The sequence below is a fragment of the Petromyzon marinus genome, chromosome 2, assembly GCF_048934315.1.
Source record: "Petromyzon marinus isolate PM22_M1 ecotype Great Lakes invasive population chromosome 2, UKy_Petmar_22M1.pri1.0, whole genome shotgun sequence".
NCBI lineage: Eukaryota > Metazoa > Chordata > Hyperoartia > Petromyzontiformes > Petromyzontidae > Petromyzon > Petromyzon marinus.
The window spans coordinates 9,825,443-9,846,346 of NC_133668.1; the positions used below are offsets into that span (position 1 = coordinate 9,825,443).

The 20,904-nt window shown below is 43.4% G+C and overlaps 1 protein-coding gene across 21 annotated transcripts in view; it reads left to right on the top strand.

The window, feature by feature from the left end:
* The window catches only part of LOC116947873 (protein TANC2-like), a 130,738-nt gene that overhangs the window by 86,245 nt on the left and 23,589 nt on the right, over window positions 1-20,904 (top strand). For 20 of the 21 annotated variants that reach the window (XM_076069530.1, XM_076069572.1, XM_032964119.2 and 17 more), the window contains 8 exons: window positions 4,815-4,940; window positions 8,211-8,243; window positions 9,292-9,609; window positions 9,796-9,938; window positions 10,939-11,170; window positions 11,567-11,733; window positions 11,988-12,284; window positions 19,324-19,658. In XM_076069530.1, coding sequence (XP_075925645.1) covers window positions 4,815-4,940; window positions 8,211-8,243; window positions 9,292-9,609; window positions 9,796-9,938; window positions 10,939-11,170; window positions 11,567-11,733; window positions 11,988-12,284; window positions 19,324-19,658 — 1,651 coding nt within the window. The remainder of the gene's footprint in view (window positions 1-4,814; window positions 4,941-8,210; window positions 8,244-9,291; window positions 9,610-9,795; window positions 9,939-10,938; window positions 11,171-11,566; window positions 11,734-11,987; window positions 12,285-19,323; window positions 19,659-20,904) is intronic. The other variant, XM_076069529.1, reaches the window with a different exon arrangement.

A 20,904-nucleotide genomic window follows, 5' to 3' on the forward strand; every position in this document is an offset into this window, starting at 1 on the left:
GAGACGTTTTTGTGAAAAAATTTACGTTTCTATATATTGATGGACAAAACAGATAGATGGTGGGAACATTTTCTGATTATAACAATCAGTAGCCGATCAGTTTAATAAAAAAAATCTGCCATTCGGCATTAAACTGCGTGAACTATAGCTTCCTTTTGGGCTAAACACTATGTAACTCATTTTCAAGAAGTATATGTTTTTTAAAGATGAAGCCACTCCAGAAGGTTTATAGACACTTTTGAATGGCATGAAATATTAATGAAAATGGATTTTGTTCAGGCCTTTAAATTATTCACATTTGCCAATGTTTGCACAAATTTGTTCCAAACTCTCAAGATCAGAAGGTGATATTTGATTCACGCATGCTTGCTGTTATGCTTGCGCAAGTGTATATTGTATTCCCACTTATCCTGAGATATACTCTGTGACTCCCATTTTGTAAAGGTTTTTAGCAAATCTCTCACTCCCTTCACTCACTGCCCGCTTCCAATCCCCCAAGCCTACTTCGCAGCCAAACAGTTATGAGCATGCTGTTGTGGTGCTGTGTATGAATAGTGTTTCATGGGGAAAACAGTGTGTATACAAGCATTTATTTAATTGTATGAAAGACGTAAGAAATATTGTAGTGACTGTGTGTATACTTCATTCAAGTACACCCAAATTGTTCAGTAATGAAGTCATAAGTAACTAAGATAAAGTTAATTGTTTTATCTGTAAGCCAGGACTACATTCCTTGTGCATGGAGCTGAGGCCACTTTCAAGGTTCAATCTGAATATGCTGTCTTGGCAAAAAATGCAAACAGTGGTTTATGGTGAAAACGGCTGTGTGGCTCAAGAGGAAATGTAATCTTAGGTGAAATATGCACATGTATTTAACAAATCTAAACCTGGATAAATGTCATGAAAAATTTGTAATGTTTTAAAAGCGAGATATATAGCACAAAATATGTTGATAGACTTTCCAAGCATATGCATTAACTTTATTTAAAGTACATTGAACATCCATGTACAATGAAACACGTTTCCATGACCCTCTTATCCATGCATCCTCTCATACATCGGTCCATATCATTCCATGGCAACTCATGATCCTCGGGCTAATTATTCCTAATGTTTGACATTGTACAAAATGCGTGTCACCTAGAAGTGGTCTTTGTGAATGCTAAATTCGTCATATTCATCTGTTTTTGTGAATAAGATAATTATGTGGATGATGAAAATGCCAACACTGGTTGTTCTTCTCCTGCTGTTGGTGTCGCTTTTGCTGTTGACAACGCCGATAGTAATGATGATGTGACATCATGCTGTTACTGCTGATGATGATTGCAATGCTAAACATCACCGCGCTATTGTTCGGAATGACCGAGTTTCAAGATTATTTTCTGGGGGTCCAGTTTTGGAATGTTTAGCCAATTACATTTTAGCAAATATTTTTCACGTGGGAGGAAACCAGGAAAACCCCACACAATACGGAGCAATACAATTTAAAGGTCCCTACAGAGAAGTTGCGGTGCCCACTTGCTGAACTGCCATTTCCTCGCCATCATATTTTGGGAGTTTAACGAATCGAGTGTCATTGATCAATCCTGCCTAGCTGCTTTCTGCGTGGTGCGCATGGTCGCATTGCACGTCGATGACACCTGTGATAGTGGCAGCCAGAGGAGAGGAGAGAGACTCCACCCGAGAGGCCAATTGCCACAGAAAAAGAGCAACGAGGTCAGCTCATGTGCAGCAGGAAATATATGGATTGTGGCATCACAGGATTGTGAATGATGGTGATAGCACAGGGAGGCCTTCATTCATCAAGAGATATACATTGATGAAGAGATGAATATGATCATTGACGATGCCATTTGTGTCACTGTCTCGTTACTGCTGATGCTGCTGCCACAGCCCTGAGGTTCAGCATGCTGCACGACATCACCACACAAGACCTCTGGACCTTCCTATTATCTGTGAATATTTTCAGACAGGAATCACCTGGAACAGATCACCAGTGGGCGCTTTGTGCATCCTATTGTCCCTGAATGTGGCACATGAGGGAGTCTTATGGACAAAATAATCTGGTCATCTGCATTTCGCCACAATTTAGTGGATTAGAGTTATTTTGATAGGTATTAGGATGAGAGCTCTTCTCTCCATTTCATAGATAACATCCGTATTTATCAGTAAAATAATTATCTTATTATTTAATAACTGTACGTTACTTTAAAAATACACCACCATACACTAACATGCAATAGAATGCAGTGGAGTGGTGGTGTAGTTGGTTCGCCTTCTCTATAAGTCCAGCGACCTGAGTTCCATTCTAGCCACATAACATCAGTGGCGAGTGATACCTGAACCAGTCCTGATACCCTCACCTTTACGAACTTGCACTGGCCGATGTAAAGTATGGTCCAAGTCGCCCCCCACATGACCACTGCAATATGGGGAGGCCTCCATCCAGTACTAGATTGACAATGGGCTGCAAATTATAAAGAATCTTAAAAATGTCCCTGAATAATTCAGATGTTTCAACAAATACACATACTGTACTCGACAGTATCTGTTTCACAAAGGGAACATCGGTTTAAACCAGCCCAAACAACAACATTGAAGACATGACATATAATATACATGCTGTTCTCTGATTCTTATTTTTGGTGAACATTTCATAAAAAAGTAGACATTTCTCAGTGGCCTCTGTTGTATCACAGTGACCTTTTGAATTCCCCTCGCCTCAGCACCAACCAGCTCTCAAGTTTGTGAAGTCGTTTCACAATGCCTGTGTGGTGTCAGCTAGGGAGTGTAGTAATGCGTGATGGCATTTATTAAGGTTTTACATCCCGACTTTACATATAACTTTTAATGTCGATGCTACTACCACATAATTGAATGCAAGGGAATTGTATTCTTGAAGAAAACTTATTTTTGCATAAAATCGTACAGCTGAGAATTTCACAGCTCTCCTGCAGTTTAAATGAAAAATGTCTCCCTCTGATTTGACGGGGTCATGTGGCATAAATAGAAGAAATTGAAATATAATTTTAAGTTGTACCTAGTTCTTTTTGTGCAACAGACGAAAGTGGAATAAATCTGACGTGTCAGAACAAACACGATGTTGAGCAGTTTACATACACTTCTCCAACCCTTAGTGTCAATCTGAGAAGAGCCACCAAATTACCGCTTCTGGAATGTCATTTTACTTATGGGACTCCTGAGTGTTGGCTCAATTACGTAGGTTACACGAGAGCTGCCAAGTTGATGTACTGTAGGAAGTCTTCGAGCATTTAAACTCCGCCTGCCTCTATAGCTCCTCGCTACCCTCCTATTTTTTTTTAGCCTCGCGATTTCCCCTTCCCCCCCTCCCCACATCTACCCAGAAACTCAGCTTCCTTCTTTTGAGCAAGGGGCGGAGGGGGGGGTGGGAGAGACCCTGAACACAAAGCTTGTTACCGCTTGTACACAGGCAGGCAAAATGTCTACAGGGTCGCCGGATAATTGAGGCTCGCGCCGGAAGTTGGATTTTTGAAAGAAACATGAGCAGCAACTTTGTGAGCCTTTTGTCTTATTACAGTAACGTGAGAATTTGTATCGAAGCGTCCCTTGTTCGACACATGGCTTACCCTCGCAGCATGAAGCATGTAAGTCATGTGGTGATGTCATCTGGTGGATATTGCTTTCTGGGTCTTCCCTGGGACTTGGAAGTAACTTGGGTAAGCTGGACTCTTGCCGTGTTTGCGGTCAGCGATGCTTTGCGCGGTCGTGCTGTGCTGAAATCCTTCTTTGGTTGACGGCGAGCAAGTAGGACGCGGTCATCTGTGCAGACAGACTTGTTTGTGTTTTAGTTCCCCTGAAGTGTGGTACAGTTAAACTCGGTGCCGCCGTACGTGGCAGCTGCTTTAGCACTCGGTGTGGTCTCGGTCTTTGCGTGAGGCGGAACCACAGCTGAGGGAACTATTTTTAGGGAGCGGGAAGGAACGATAGAGATGGATGCGTGGTGTGTAAAAGTAAAATATGTTTGGGCATGTTCAGCGTGTGCTACGTGCAGCTAAAGTTTTGTTTTCCGCTCGCGATTGTGTACTAAAAAAAAGTATTGTTAATAACTGCTTTGCATGAATACGATGCCATTGAAGAATGGACCATTTGGTGGAAGGGATATTTATGGATCAGGTTTTAGTGGAACAGTGATGTCCGTGGTCAAATTGTAATTAAAATGTTCATGAAAATGTTAGCCTCGAGAGAGGTGACCTTTAGACTTCAGAGAAGCTGGTAGCTTTCATATAGTTTTGTGGCAGTTATAAATGTGTAAAGCCTCTACACCTTTACTGGAAAGTAATTATTTAAGTTAAAATTTACATTTATATTTACTCATTCAAGTATAATCCTGGACAAATATTGGCATAACTTATTTTATGCTCTATATTGTAGTACTGTACTCAGTGACGAACATAGTGTATCGCCTAAAATGTGGAAATGCAGCATCACATAAAAATCCATGCAGATATTTTTGCCCAGCTGATGTGTTCAGGTGGTATTATCTTGTTCCCATCGTTGCTAGGAAAATATCTACATAGATACCATATTTACAAGAAAGACTGGCATTGGATTATATTAACGTTCATATATCATGCAGCAGCTCTATAAAATTAAAATCCTTTAGAAAATGACACTGAGATAATCCTAATTTCTACAGAGTACAAAATTTATATTTGGATTTTTGCTCATAGAGCCATGGTTTGCAACTTCCCTTTTTCAAACTTTGGCGTTTTATTTCCCCTACATGAGAAGTGTTCACCACTTGGTAAAGACACCCTTGTCTGTGCTGCCAGCCACGAGCTCTGCGCGGCTGGAGGACCTGAGCTTCCTGGATGAGCAGCGTGGAGTTCCCCTCCGCACATCTATGAGGATGCCACGGCAGCATCTGGCGCCTGGCCGCCCGCTGCCTGACCACAGAGGTGAGTGGCTGGAATAATGCTGCCCCTTTGCTTTATTGCTGATGACTTGTTTGCCAGGCTCTGCCACATTATTATTCGCAGACTTAGTCTCACTGCACTGATGTCCGCAAAGCCATATTCAGCCACTGTAGCCATATGGCATTTATGGAATTTCTGCCTAATGTAGTGCTTAAAAGAACACATGGTTAGTGTTATTAGTACTTCTGTCTGTCAACATATATGTTATGTATAGTTTGGTTGTAGATATGAAGGTAGGTGAGTTGTGACTAAAAGTCATCTTCAGATTACATTACTGCATATCGTTATCCATGTTGTGTTTGCACAAACTATCGCTCTTGTTTATATTTTAGAATGTCTTTTCCCCAATCCCTTCTGTGTGCATCCTTGTAGTAAGCATTCATATGCACTGGCACAGCTGGGTGATGAGAGGATGTATGTGGGACTATTTTTGGTTTGTTCAGGGAGAGACTGCCGCCTCTGAATTCTTGTCATTCTGCCAAAACATTGTAGCGTCCTCGTCCACCTTGTGCTTTACTTTGCCAGGAGTTTTGCACAAAATGAAATCAATATGGGAGGAATATTTCAGATGTAGCCTGACGCATATTTACAGAGGTGTTTGTGATCTCTTTCTAGGTATCTGATTGAACTGTCATACTTGTCAGGAGCTTACTCGTAATTTAGTTCAATTTCCAGTTTTTGTTTTACAATTAGGTACTTGGATCAACTGTTAACCCATTGTCGCTGGTGTAGGTCCAATACCTAAGTTATGACTTGGGGTTTCCTTAATAGGTGTGCATCATCATGTCAACTGATTTTCAAAAGTGAAACACGATGTGTAAGATATTACAGTGGCAGAGTGTGCAGTTGAACATTTTTAAGTTAGGACATTCGTTAATACATTTTTTAAACACCTTTACCCGTGCCAGTGTATTTAATGTGTTGCTAGTTGCGTTGTTTAAATTCTTTGTGGATACTATTAAACACAAATTATTGGGGGAATCATGGCGATACCAGCTTGTTTATGTTCCATTGCTAGCTTTCAGAGAACGCAGTGGACAGTGTAAACAAATGAAGTCATTATGACTGAAGATAGATTTAATTACAGTAAATTAAATTAATGAGAATAACCACTGGCAGTATAAACACTTGTAAGTAGCATGTTTTGGAAGAGATATCATCTTATAGCTACACACTAATGTGATGGAATGTTATGAGAAAATGCAAGCAAAAGGAACACGTATTTTACATCGTAATTAAATGTCATCTCAGTTAATAATCACATTTGAGCTGTGTTCCAATGATGACCTTTGCTGGTAATGAGATTGACGTGTGCATTGCAATCAGAAGTTAAACGGACAGCAACATTCCTGCACGTAACTTTGTTGCACACTTAAAATGTTGACCACGTTACAACTTCGCTGTTCCTATTTTGCAACAGTTTCACGTTACTAAACTGTTGCAGTATACCATGGTACTTGTATTTGATTATTGGTAACATAGGGTATTTAGGCTGAGGCCTAACACCCACTCCTCTTGCCTGCATGCTTGACCTAGAGAGATCACCCAAACCTGGCAGGGTATGTAGGAATGGAAATGCGGCTGTGATGCCTAATAATATAACAGTGTTTCGCTTTGTATATAATAGATAAAGGAAAATTTGGAACATGTGAGTATATTTACAAAAGCCGAGCTATTTTTTCGTCCATTAAAAAGAGGATGAATCCAGTTTAACACGTAGGCTTTATACATGATACATCTTAATGCTATTGCACATACCTAAAAGCCACCATGCTTGAATGTTTGCCTTTTCATTGCCTTGCCAAAATATCACAACAGTCGGCCAATCATATCACTGTTGCACGTGCAATAAGAAACATTTTGAGGAGAATTTGAACAAAGTTGTGTTGTAAGTACACACCTAGCTTTCATTCCAGTGTTACAGCCCATGATGAACAAAGTGACTTGGACAAAAAACTTGGTTGTTAGAAAAAATGTTTCCGGAAAAGTTTCTCCCCCTATATGTGTAGACTGGCTGTGGGAACCAACAAGCAAACATTCCGGGAACATTATTTTGTTACCTATTGTTGAGAATACTCTTTGGTTCTTTCGGTAAAGTCACGTAGGTAGAAAAATGAAACAAAATAAAAATAATATATCACGACGTTTCGATCACAACACAAGCGGTCGTCCTCAGGTGTAAAAAATAATCCAGCAGTGGAACTGCTGAACCAGCGAGAGAGCTGTTACAACAAGGTTATATATGTGGTGATGGGCCACACATATAACTTTACCGATATCACCAAAGAGTGTGGATTCCTGCAGTCACGAAAGCTTCAAATCATATTGTTGAGAATATAAAATAATTACGTAGTTTTTCCTTGACAAAATAATACAATTAGCAGTAGATATGGAAAAAAATAGTGTCTTTGTACCACATCGTATTTTCTTGGGATTTCTGTCATGGATTCTGTAATATATACTCGTCTTTTCAATGTAGGATTATAATTTGTGGCCCAATTTTTTTCTGAAATACATTTTACATAACAAAAATACTATTATGAAATAAATATGAATAAAAAAGTTAGCCTAGTTTGTTGAAAGTGCTATGAATAAAAAATGTACTTCAATGTGCGTTTGAAACAAAATATCTCTTCTACGTTTGCATTGAGAAATAAGAGCCGTGTCATGAATTATTTAACCAGATCGGGCTTTCAGAGCACAGAGCTGAACCGCACAGAGCTGAACCACGCAGTGGCAGGACCTCACGCGTGGCAGGTGGCATGGGTGCTGACGGATGTGCCCAGAATAAAAGCTTGTTTTACAAATCATGAGCACCACAAAGCAACCAAATGCTGAGCTCAGATTTGAAACTCGGCCCACTTGTGTTGTATATGCCATCCTTATAAACAAACGACATGTTAAAATATCAGGCACTGTTAAGAGGCATAGAATGTTAACTGCTTGCTCAAAAATAAATATAAATACATATTTGATTCACAATTCCAATTCTGTGGGAATGTATATGTTAGAATATTTTTTTGTAAATAATATTGTTCTACAATAAACTGCTTACATTTGACATAAACACAATGTGCTTGACTTGGATCTATTATATACTACATATGTACTGTTTTTCTTATTTTTCAAAACCTATCTAAAAATTCTGACTTATAACACTTACTGTTCTCCTGTTTTTTATTTGTTTTCATTTTGACAATGTTCTGTTAATTCTCCTTGCATGGCTACATCTACCCTGCATTCTGCCTATAGCTCCCAGAGTGCAGTCCTGGCTAAACCACTCAAGTAAGTGCTGCTCTCTCTTTCCATTCCTCTTACATGTCTGTGTAATTTCAAGAACAAAGTGGGTAATTAAGTTTCAGAATTGTGTTGTGTTCATGTTTTGTCATTTTAATCTACTTCAAAATACATATATGTATTTGTGGCATGGACTGTTTGTACAAACCTATAGCCGACGACAGCAAGTCTGGCACATCAGCATCTTTGAATAAATTAGACATTGATTGGGAGCTTTCGTGACTGCAGGAATTACTCTTTGGTTCTTTTGGTAAAGTCACGTAGAAAGAAAAATAAATTAAATAACAGCATACGACGTTTCGATTGCAACACAATAAATCATCATCAGGTACGAATGAATGAGAAAACAAACCTAGTAAACTTAGAAATATGCAATACAACACAGAGAGTCGGCTAACATAACAGTCAACACCCTACCTGGTTGATTGCGTTCTTCCAAAGATTGCTAAATTTTAGAGAGAGAAAACACAGACACGGAGACACATAAGCAGAGAGATAACACAGAGACACACAGAGAGAGACACACATAGGCACACAGAGAAACAATTTATTGGAGCGCTGTCTTTCCGACAGTTCTGTTTCTTCACCTGAGGACGGCTGCTTGTGTTGTGGCCGCAACATCGTGAAAATTGTATTTTATTTTTTTATTTTATTATTTCCCTTCTACGTGACTTTACAGAAAGAACGAAAGAGTAAATTTGACGTTTCGGCAACATTCAGAGGTTCGTAGTCTTCATTAGTCTAACATATCACAGTAGCGACTTCCACTCCGTGGCCCAGCTCAGTACTCAGGAGACCACATAGCAAGGTTGATGTTGAACTGGAAGTGAAAGGTGTGTACATAACCCGAAAGATGTCTCATGAAAATATAGGCTGGCATGCCCCAACTTGTTGTCGACATATTCCCACCCAGCTGCCTCGCCTTGTATTCAAATACAATGAAAAAAATAATGACAAATAAAACCGTTTTAGCATTTTTGTTGAAATACATTTTACACAGTGTTATGTTTTAAAACCATTTGCTTGTGGCGTGCAGTGCGATTTGCGCCATACAAGCCGCCGGACATTGCACTGAAGCCACTGCTCTTCGAGGTGCCGAGCGTGACCACCGATTCTGTGTTTGTGGGACGGGACTGGCTGTACTGCGAGCTCGAACGGCAGCTGGCCACCAGCGTGGATGGCACCAGGGGCACGGGCGCCAGCCCTGATAGGAACACCAGCTGCAGGGGGGCTGTCATCGTCGGGGGAGTCGGCACCGGCAAGACGGCCATTGTGTCTCGGATGGTGGCCCTTAGCTGCCATGGCACGCGTATGTGGCAGATTGCATCTGACAGCCCACGCCTACAGCACAAAAGTGAGTGATGATGCATCTCGGTGTCAATTCATTTTTTTCCCCCTCAATTTTTTTATTCCATTAATCGTTCTATTTTTCGGGTCAATGGTCAAATACTGTAATTTCTGTTACAGACAGTCAGTGTGAAATGGACCTGCTGATTTAATTTGTTGAACAAAAAGGCTTCCTTTTGCTCTCTTGGCACAGATCCTCACCTCGGTAAGGAGCTGCCGCTGGGCCAGCCTCCGCCTACCACAGATGGCATGCGCTTAGTTAGCCGTGGAAGCTGCCCAAACACGCCGGAGCTGCGCTGCAGGCCCGAAGAGGCTGTGAAAAGACTTGCAGCTCAGGTGCTGTGCCACACGTGCAAGCTAAACATGGGGTGTAGACACCGAACACATGGTGTACTGTTTCACTTCGAGAAATACAAAATATTTTTATTTTATAGTGTATGTATACTGGTGCAGCTAGAGCTTGCTTTAAAAAAGCATGTTTAAAAGCTATTGAGTCTTACCCCTATCTTGATTTTTAAAAAGGCCTTTTTGCTGTTTGTGGCATATTTTAGAATAGAATGCATTGCCAAGAAGGAGTCAGTGATGTGCAAGCAGACTGCAGGGAAGGGGGTAAATGGGGAAGCTTGTGTTCAGACTCACAGCTGTCCTGCGTCATATTTTATTTCCATTTCTGCATTTGGCCTTTTACCACAACTATTGTATAACATGAGGCACAACCGGTAGAATTAGCAGAAGAATGTAATTTCACATGCAATGGAAACCAAGCATAATATGATCATATGAACCTTATGGTGGGACCTCGGGGTCCCAAATAAACAGAAGTGTAAAAGCAAAAAAGTACTTAATTATTTTTGGCGGCTCCATCCCACTGCGCACATAAACGCCACGACCCACCTGGCGCGGATCGTTCTGTTGTCATGTCGTCCAAGCGCAGCCAGAACAAATGCGCAGAAGAAATAAAACTTTGAAACTTTGATTAGCGCATCGTGTAGAGCTCGTCGAGAGGAATAGATTGCCGTATCGTTCGCCGTTAACAGATATAAAATGACGTCGCAACGCAGTTTATGCGAGTTTATGCGAGAGCCGGGGGCATATGGGACGCAGGGGTCATATAATAATGCAATAATAATGTGAAAACCTTTCATTGCCCACTGCTGAATGAAGACCTTTCCATGCTGTGTCATTCATGGTCGTTGTTTGCCCATACTTGACCTCGCCGATTAGTCCTTAACTTCACCTTAAAAAAGAGAGTTAACTATTGGCATAAACTAATGTGTTAACATCAATTAATCACGAGAGGAATTGTGCCCTATTGATTTTTTTTGACACATTGCAGGTGGTGGCCTACCATTACTGCCAGGCCGACAACACATACACCTGCCTGGTGCCAGAGTTTGTGCACAGTGTGGCGGCGCTGTTGTGCCGAGCCCCGCAGCTGGTGTCATACCGGGAGCTGCTGCTGCGGGAGCCACACCTGCAGAGCCTGCTCAGCCTGCGCGCATGTGTACAGGACCCCTCAGCTGCCCTGCGTAGGGGGGTCCTTGAGCCGCTGACGGCACTGAGAAGAGGTGAGTGCTGCATAAGGACACTGCAGGGGAAGCGTGTGTTTGGATTCCTCTCTTGCCAAACGTCATTCTACTTAGTAGTATGTAATGTTGCTGCAATAGACATTAAACATACTTGTAATGAAGTATCTGTTGTGCAGAATATGTATGTATGTATGTTGAACATCTTTCACACTATATGTAGTCAACCTTGCTAATCTGAGGTCCGTGCATGTGGAAGCTTACAAGTCTATAGATCCTTATTTAGTAATAAAGTGCTAATTGCCATTTTGCATAATCTACTTCATGCAACTGAGATTATGCGCATATGCATAAAATACTGTGTAGTGGTGGTAAGGAAACCTTGAAATAAGTATCCACGCAATAACAGTTACCATTACTTGTGCATTGCCATTGCAGAGCGGAAGATCCTAGATGAAGATTTCTTGGTTCTAGTGGACGGACTCAATGAGGCTGAGTTCCACAAGCCTGACTACGGGGACACCATTGCCTCCTTCATCACTAAGCTCCTCTGCAAGTTCCCTCCATGGCTCAAGCTCGTGCTGACCGTTCGAAACAGCATGCAGGTGCTGGTTATGCCGAGGCTGTTTTATTTATGCATTCAGTAGCAATGAGGACATTTTACATGTATAATCAAGTTTTTTTGGCCACCTGGCTTATTTATTCATGGGATTAAAATAATACATATTTACAAACCTAAAGTTTGGTCTGACAACCAACAAATATTTAAGTGGTATTAAATATGTTTTTGTTTTCATTTGTGTATGCATCTGTTAATACAATGCCATGTATATCAATGTGATTTTCTTTCCTTTTCCAGGAGGTGACGAGCTTATTGCCATTCACCACCATCCAGCTAGACAGCGCCAGTGTGGCTGGCGGGGCCGTAGACATGGGACTTGTGGAACGAGACCTGCAGGCCTACGTCATGTATCGTGTCAACGGAAGCCACGAGATTCAGAGCAACATTGCGCTGAGTGGACGGCCCGATGGCGCGGCGCTGGCTAAGCTGGTCTCGCACCTGTCCTCTTTGGCACGCGGATCGTACCTCTTTCTTCGTCTTACTCTCGACCTCATAGAAGAAGGACACCTCGTGTTGAAGAGCTCCGGCTACAAGGTGATGCACTAACTCGTAATTTTCGCATTCAAGACTCAGGGGGTGCTTGTTGCCGACAAAACACATTCCTGCGGAGGGAGCTGGTAGAAACGTTGGGTTACTCGATCAATGGCCAGGGTCAACGGCGGCGTGGTGTATTCCGCAAATATGCCCGACTGTGAGAGCGGGCACAAGCCGGCTTGAGTAGGTTAAACGTTGAGTTTTATAAGGGCACCACGGGGTGACCAGCCCCACCCCTCCCAGCCCCACCCTCACCACCCAGCCCCTCCCCACCCTCCCCACCCAGCCCCTCCCCACCCAGATCCTCCCCACCCAGCCCCACCCCACCCAGCCCCACCCTCCCCACCCAGCCACTCCCCACCCTCCCCTCCCCACCCAGCCCCTCCCTCCCCACCCAGCCCCTCCCCACTACTTGAAAAATATACTGTACCATTGAAATTAGTTTAATGTTTAGTTCGATTTAGAACATCTTTCCAATGGTTGCTTAATTTGAAACCATCCTGTCGGTTGAAATTGTGTCTGTGTTTGTAGATCTGACTTGCTTCATGAACACATCTCTGATAAAAGCTCGTGGGTTTGCAAAGAACCTTGGTATCGGAGAAAATTATATCGTGATCCCCCACAGCGTTGTAACAGTGATCCATTCAGATCTAATAATAATTCTTGCCAGGACCTTTCCCAGGAACACTGAGGAGTGAAATGCCCCTGTAGTTGTTACAGTCTGTGCGGTCCCCTTTCTTAAAGAGGGGGACCACCAGGGCATCCTTCCTATCCTGCGGAACCCGTCCAGTGGTCCAGAATGTTGTTATGATGTCATGTAGGGCAGTCTGTGCACAAATGCCACCCTCCTTCAGCATTTCGATTGGGAGATCATCTCTGCCCGGTGCCTTTCCTAGTTTCAGACTCTGGATTGCCTTCAGTACTTCCTCAACAGACACACATGGACTTACACACACACATCGACTCCCACACACACATATTGACTCACGCACACACACACACATCGACTCTCATACACACACATCGACCCACACACACATCGACCCGCACACACACACATCGACTCACAAACACAGACACATTGACTTGCACACACACACATCGACTCACACAAATGTGGACTTACACACACACACATCGACTAACACACACCGACTCTCTCATACACACACATCGACCCACACACACACATCGACTCCCACACGCACAAATCGACTCACACACGCACACATCGACTCACACACACAGACACATCGACTTACACACACATCGACTCACACATCGACTCACACAAACACATCAACTTACACACACACATGGACGCAGACACGAACATCGACTCACATGCACACCTGGACTTAGACACGTTATTATTTTAAAATTTACTAACATAATTTTTAAATATTAGTTGTCTACACACACACTGACTCATGCACACACACACTGACTTGCGCACACACACACATATGGACTTATGCACACACACGCACACGGACGTACACACACACATCGTCGCAGACACGCACATGGACTCACACGCACACAAGGACTTAGACACAATAATGAATATATACATATTTACCAAGTAAATTTAGAAATATTAGTTGTCAGCACACAAACAAAAATATTGTAATATTTCCAAGGTGATTATTAAAATAATAGGTTTCTATGTACGTGAGTTTAGCGAAAGAGGCAAGAAATATAAATATTATTTGTCTGCACACAAACATTATTAATGTAATATTGGCAAGGTGATAATTTATATAATAGGTTTCTATCAATGTGAGTTTAGCGAAAGAAGCAAGAAAATAGTACTTAAAATTGCCGTGGTGAGGCCGAGTTCCGTGCAGAGCCCCCGGCCTCGCCTAGATTACCCAGGCAGCCGAGGTGGCACCTTGGCAGGCTGGGGCTGGGCTGCTACACCCCCCCCCCCCCAGCCACGATCCCCCCGCCCGCTCTGTAGTAATATCTATGACCTAAAGTGATAGCATCTATCGACTGTATAGTAGTAACTACACGCATCGGGGTGGGGGGGGGGAGGACATCACACTGTGAAGAATTTACCTCAGCGTTTTGTGTATTTCTATTGCATTTTTAACGCGAAAGAAAATGTCCCCCTTACCCCCACGGAACGCGTGTGACTTGGTAGGGGCCGTCCCTCCCACCGAAGGCGTGAGTTGGTTTGGTCGAGCGCATGTGATAAATTGATAAATAAAGAAAAATCACACTAAATCGCTAATTTAACTACTTTAAAGTTGAGGGATTGGAAAAAGGAATAGCGCTTGCTCACCACCGGGCTTACGGCGTGGTACCTGGCCATTTTTAAAAAAACGTAAACCCCACTGTTTGAGATCCAAATCCTTCGCAAGTGTGCGAACACACAGACAGACAAAAATGGCATTTATATATAAGATTAGGAAGAAGCCGGCGTTGCCCAGTGGGCCGTTTGTCCATTTCTCCACGAGCAAAATTATGAGGCTTGCAGAAGTCCAAAAAGTTATAGAAAGTGGGGGGTAAATGGTTGATCTAAAAGGTTAATGAAAATTGTCGACTTCCCCCCTCAAAAATATACATTTACCCCCGTGTAGGTATATATACCTACACACCCTATATACAGCAGAGTAAGTAGTATCTATTGACTCTCTAGTTATATCTACTGACTGTACAGTAGAATCTACTGAGCCACTAGCAGCTACTGACTGTGGTGGTATCCTGCTATGATTACTGACTATATAGTAGTATTTACTTACTGTAGTAGTATTTACTGACCGTAGTGGTATATACTGACTTTTTTAGTATCTACTAACGCTATATAGCAGTATCTACAAACTCGATAGCAGTATCTACTATCACTACAACAGTGCATACCGACTGGTGGTATTCCTATGATTACAGCAGTGCATACTGTGGTGGAACCTGCTTTCACTACAGCAGTGCATACTGTGATGATACTTGCTATGATTACAGCAGTACATACTGACTGTGGTGGTACCTGCTATGATTACAGCAGTGCATACTGTGGTGGCACCTGCTTTCAATACAGCAGTGCATACTGACTGTGGTGGTTCCTGCTATGATTACAGCAGTGCATACTGACTGTGGTGGTTCCTGCTATGATTACAGCAGTGCATACTGACTGTGGTGGTATCCTGCTATGACTACAGCAATGCATACTGACTGTGGTGGTACCTGCTATGATTACAGCAGTGCATACTGACTGTGGTGGTACCTGCTCTGATTACAGCAGTGCATACTGACTGTGGTGGTACCTGCTATGATTACAGCAGTGCATACTGCTGTGGTGGTACCTGCTATGATTACAGCAGTGCATACTGACTGTGGTGGTACCTGCTATGATTACAGCAGTGCATACTGCTGTGGTGGTACCTGCTATGATTACAGCAGTGCATACTGACTGTGGTGGTACCTGCTCTGATTACAGCAGTGCATACTGACTGTGGTGGTGCCTGTTATGATTACAGCAGTGCATGCTGCTGTGGTGGTACCTGCTATGATTACAGCAGTGCATGCTGCTGTGGTGGTACCTGCTATGATTACAGCAGTGCATACTGACTGTGGTGGTACCTGCTCTGATTACAGCAGTGCATACTGACTGTGGTGGTACCTATGATTACAGCAGTGCATACTGCTGTGGTGGTACCTGCTATGATTACAGCAGTACATACTGACTGTGGTGGTACCTGCTCTGATTACAGCAGTGCATGCTGCTGTGGTGGTACCTGCTATGATTACAGCAGTGCATACTGACTGTGGTGGTACCTGCTCTGATTACAGCAGTGCATACTGACTGTGGTGGTACCTGCAATGATTACTGCATTGCATACTGTGGTGGTACCTGCTTTCGCTACAGCAGTGCATACTGACTGGTGGTACTTGCTATGATAACAGCAGTGCATACTGTGGTGGTACCTGCTATCACCACAGTATTACATGCTGACTCTATAGCAGTATATATCGACTGTATAGCGCAAACTACTAACCTGAGAGTGCCGTGGTGAGGCCTAGTCACATCATTAGCCACTGGCCTCGCCTAGATTGCCCAGCCGGCCAAGGTGGCACCTTGGCAGGCTGGGGGCTGGGCCGCTATCCCCCCCACCATCCCCCCCGCCCGCACTACAATAATACTATCTAACCGCTATAATATTAGTGTCTACCGACCCTATAGTAGTAAGTGCACGCATTGGGGTGGGGGGGGTAAAGAGGACATGACACTTCGATGAATTTACCTCAGCATTGTGTATTTTTTTTGCATTTTGAATGCGAATGAGAAATCCCCCCCCCTCCACCGATGACGCGAGATAATAGTTAAATAATGAAAACTTCACTACATTGGAAATTTAACTACTTTAAAGTTGACGGATGGGAAAACGGAATAGCGCTGGCTCACCACGGGGCTTACGGCGTGGAACCTGACTACTTTATTTAAACGTAAATCCCACAGGTCGCGAGCCAAATTCTTCGCAAGTTTCGTCCAAACACACACAGATAGACGGACAGACAAAACATGCCTTTTATAGGTAAGATGGGGTTGTTTGGTCATAGTAGCATATAGTGAATGTGCATTGGCATCAAATACCGCATCACTAAGCGGGTAGGATACTCACCTGCATTCTTCATTATGATGTGTGGATTTTCTTGCCACGCCTAATGATCTTCAACATGAAAAATACTCAAAGCACTCAACGTAATCTGATATTTGCGTAATATAATGCCAATATAATATGTATTGTGAGGTTTTTTTAATACTATTTATGATTTAAAGAATATTATGGTGAAATAATTACCATAAAGGCACACTAATTTGAAAGTTGGAGACATTTTGAATGAACTGTGTAAGTCTTCTGTATTCATTCCTCCCACCTTCGGTGTTGCTGTCTATAATGTCCTATGAGCTTCTTCCGCCATTTCACCACAATTAAATATTAATTAGTTACATGTAAAATGCCATTTTAGCCAGTTACCCAACTATTTTTGGTGGCAGTGGCCTACAGCCACTGAAAACAGAGTTACTGTTGGGGTGGAGAGGAGCCCAGCCAGCAGCCAGTCAGGAAATTTGAGGCATAGATTATTACTTTTAATCATACCATACTAAATTGTATATAATTGGTTTACATGATTCCCTCCAGCCACTAGAGGCACTTCAGTTACCACAATATACAAAAGACACCCGATTCTTGAATTGAACCATGGTGGCAGCGACTCATTACATACATAACATGCACAGCTTGTGAATTTTCTAGCCAGGTTAGAGCCTGTAGGCGCAGCTTTCTTGTACCAAAAAATAAGCTACGCTTTAACTTGTGGGAGCAATAAGTCTGATGCGTGTTTGAGGTGTCTTAAATCAAACTGCTTCTTTATTTCTTAGTTGCACAAAAACGAGCTATTTCTCAAGTTATATCTTCGCCTGTTCACATACTGTATCACTTCGTCGCGCGTACTGTATCACTTCCTCGCACGGTCAAAAGACTATTCACTCGCTTACCACCCGGCTCTTCTCATAGCCCCCCGTTTATACTGTAAAAACCGGAAGTGACGTCATGGGTTCAACCAACGGAGCGTCTAACCACAGAGGGGTTTCTACACAGTTGGAATATTCCAAATCAAATATAACCGGTCCGTCAACAAATATATGGCGGATGTACATCAAATCTATATACAGAAATAATACTCACTTTCTGTCTCATGGCTCTTATAGAGCCCATTGAGACAAACGTCTCTTTTTACAATGGAGACTTGCAAAGTCTAAGTGCTCCTGTGTGCACTCTTCATACATAATGATGGAATGGTGGCACAATGGTTCACACATTCCAACCGAACAATGTTATATCCAACTTGCCTGTTATGAGCAGTATTCAGAATATGTATTCTGTCGTGTTTACACAGCAAAGCTATGCATTTGTACAGTACATGTGTAATGACATGACACCTGCTGGCTAGACAAGGGAAGCACGGGTACAGGCACCGCTAAAACAACATCCAATCTGAAAGGGAGAGGTATCTGGGGCAAAGGTAATGGGCGGGGTTGGCCGAGATGCTCCGGGAACCTGCTCGAAGGTTCCACGGTAGGGCGTGGCCAGAGGCGGAGCCTATCAGTGCCTGGGGAGATATAAGCGGGGGCGGACAAGGGCTCGGGGTTCATGTGTGGAGTCTTGGGTCCGGACTGCGTCGCTACTCACCGTCATCTCTCTCTGTCGTCCGGCCACGTGGAAGATCTCCTGCAGGCTTACAATCACCCTCCTCGGCAAGCCGCCAGCCAGCGGCGTAGCCGAGTGTGGACGGTGGAACCCGCCGAGTGATCGGCCGTGTGTGTGTAACCAGTAGAGACGCTAACATCCAAGTGTTGTTCTCAAAGTGATAAGATAAGGTTGGCCTGTGTTGTGCCCGTATAAGAGTAAAAAAGTACCCTCTACATGACGTGTCGCGGAAGTCGCTCATTACACATGTGTAGTGAATTAGCGCTGACTGGTGTACAGCAGCTTTAACTGCAGGTGGGCACTTAGCGCACAGCCGCTGAGCATATACACGGGTGTGCCAGCAGGGCGGAGGAACTGGGGCAAGATTCACGGTAGACCTTGTGGGTAAGCCCCTGGAACCCTCTGGTGGGTTCGAGAAGTGAGGCATAGCTAGGGCGGAGCCAAGCCGCGCCGAGGGGAATATAAGCAGCAGAGAGCGAGGGCTGCCGGTTCTGGGATTGGACTCGTCTCGTCGTCGCTGCCGCCTTCGCCCAGACAGTAGGCTGTCCCGGTCGATGCCGTCAGTGCAACGTGGATAGGGTCGTGTCTGGGACGAGTCGTGCTGCAGCGTGGTCGTGAGAGAGAGGGGGCCCGAGTGGTGGCGTGAACTCAACAACAATAAAAGGAGAGGATGGTGTCTCCTGCGACCACCTCGTCTCCGACTGAGTGTGTCTGTGCGACGCACGCCACCCGCACGCACACACAATCCTCGAGCTAGAGAACGAAGAAGAGACGCACGACACTACACATGTATCTCCCCTATCCCTCTGCTAATTTTTTGACAGGTGCTCCCTGTCTCACTGTCGGAGGTGTACCTGCTTCAGTGCAATCTGCGCTTCCCTTCGGGGGCAGCGTTTACCCGGGCACAGCCACTGCTCTGCGTGGCACTGGCATCTTTGCATCCGCTCACTGACGAGCATCTGCTGCGTGCGCTCGCGGCTGGATGGGTGACGGGGCCTCGCTCGGATGCCGTAGCTGCGTTCACGTTTGCCCTGGAGAGCGTGTCTCCCTTCCTGGTGCGGCGGCGGGATGGCACGCGCATGTTCTGCCACCCCTCGTTCCGCGAGTGGCTCATGTGGCGGCCCGAGGGCGAGAGCACCAAGTTCCTCTGTGATCCCAGGTGAGACCTCTTTACCTATTGATCTATGACTGAGTGCCTACATCTCTTCATTGTATCAAACTAATAGAGTAAAATATATAAAGTAAAGGTGCATCCCTGCAATTGCTTGCTCACAACACTGCTGGCAGAAGGGCCTACATTACAGGGAGCTGTAGAGAGCCCCGCTCAAGGGTAATTTGGCCGACTTTTGCCACACATCCCAGACATCTTGGTAAATGTGAGAGTACTATAATATACCATACCTGTGAACCCCTTATCAGTGCCTACCTTATTACAGACCAATTCAGACCTTATTGGTCACCCCGTGCTCTTATAATTCTCAACGTTCATCCTACAAAGTCCAATCACAAGGGAAGACAAAAAAAATGTTTGCCCGCATTGAATACAGTTAAACCGTATGGCTTGATGGGTATGATTATACCCCCACTACAGAAACTTTCAGTCAGACCAAATTTTATGGTACACATCATGGCAATATCTTACCTATAAAAGACATTTTTTAGTCTGTCTGTGTGTCTGTCTGTCTGCGTGGGTACCTTGAGACGTTTTTAACTGACCAACTGTGGGGTTAACGTATTAAAAATATATATATATACATTGGAGAGTAATGGTTAAGTATGTATTTTTTTTATCTTACTCTGCCTTTTAACATGACAAATAAGATTAAATTAAATATAAAGTATTTTTTACTAAAATGTTTTATTTCAATATTTTTTTATCCTGCTTTTGATATTATTTTTTAAAAATGTAGCTTACTGTACATCCGTGAAAAATATTGTGATGCTGAAAAATAATGACGCAACAGGTTGTTCAAATTGAATAAGCCTATACATATATATCTGTGCTTAATTTTGATGTGTTTTATATTTGCAACATATTTTGTATATATACAGTCAATAGTGCTGTCAGCTATTGCATTTCTTCGTTATCCATCGAAATAAAAAGCAGAGAGCTTTTGATAACCGACCCGCAGATGGGCTATGTGAGCACTTGTGTCTCCCATCTGTGTCCCAAACTACCAGCCCTCGTGCCAATAGGGGGCCCTCTAGTTCACAGCAAGTCGCATGACGCAGCATATGCAAAAGTCCAAATATACAGCGATGTTTTTGTGAATATGTATCGTTCTCTTCTTTAATAAAAAATAAAGCAAATTGCCACCTAGTTTAGCAAGATGTGAATCTGTCATTGTTAACTGAATTTATAAGTACACGAATACAAATCCATAGATATCTGTTTTGTCACCATT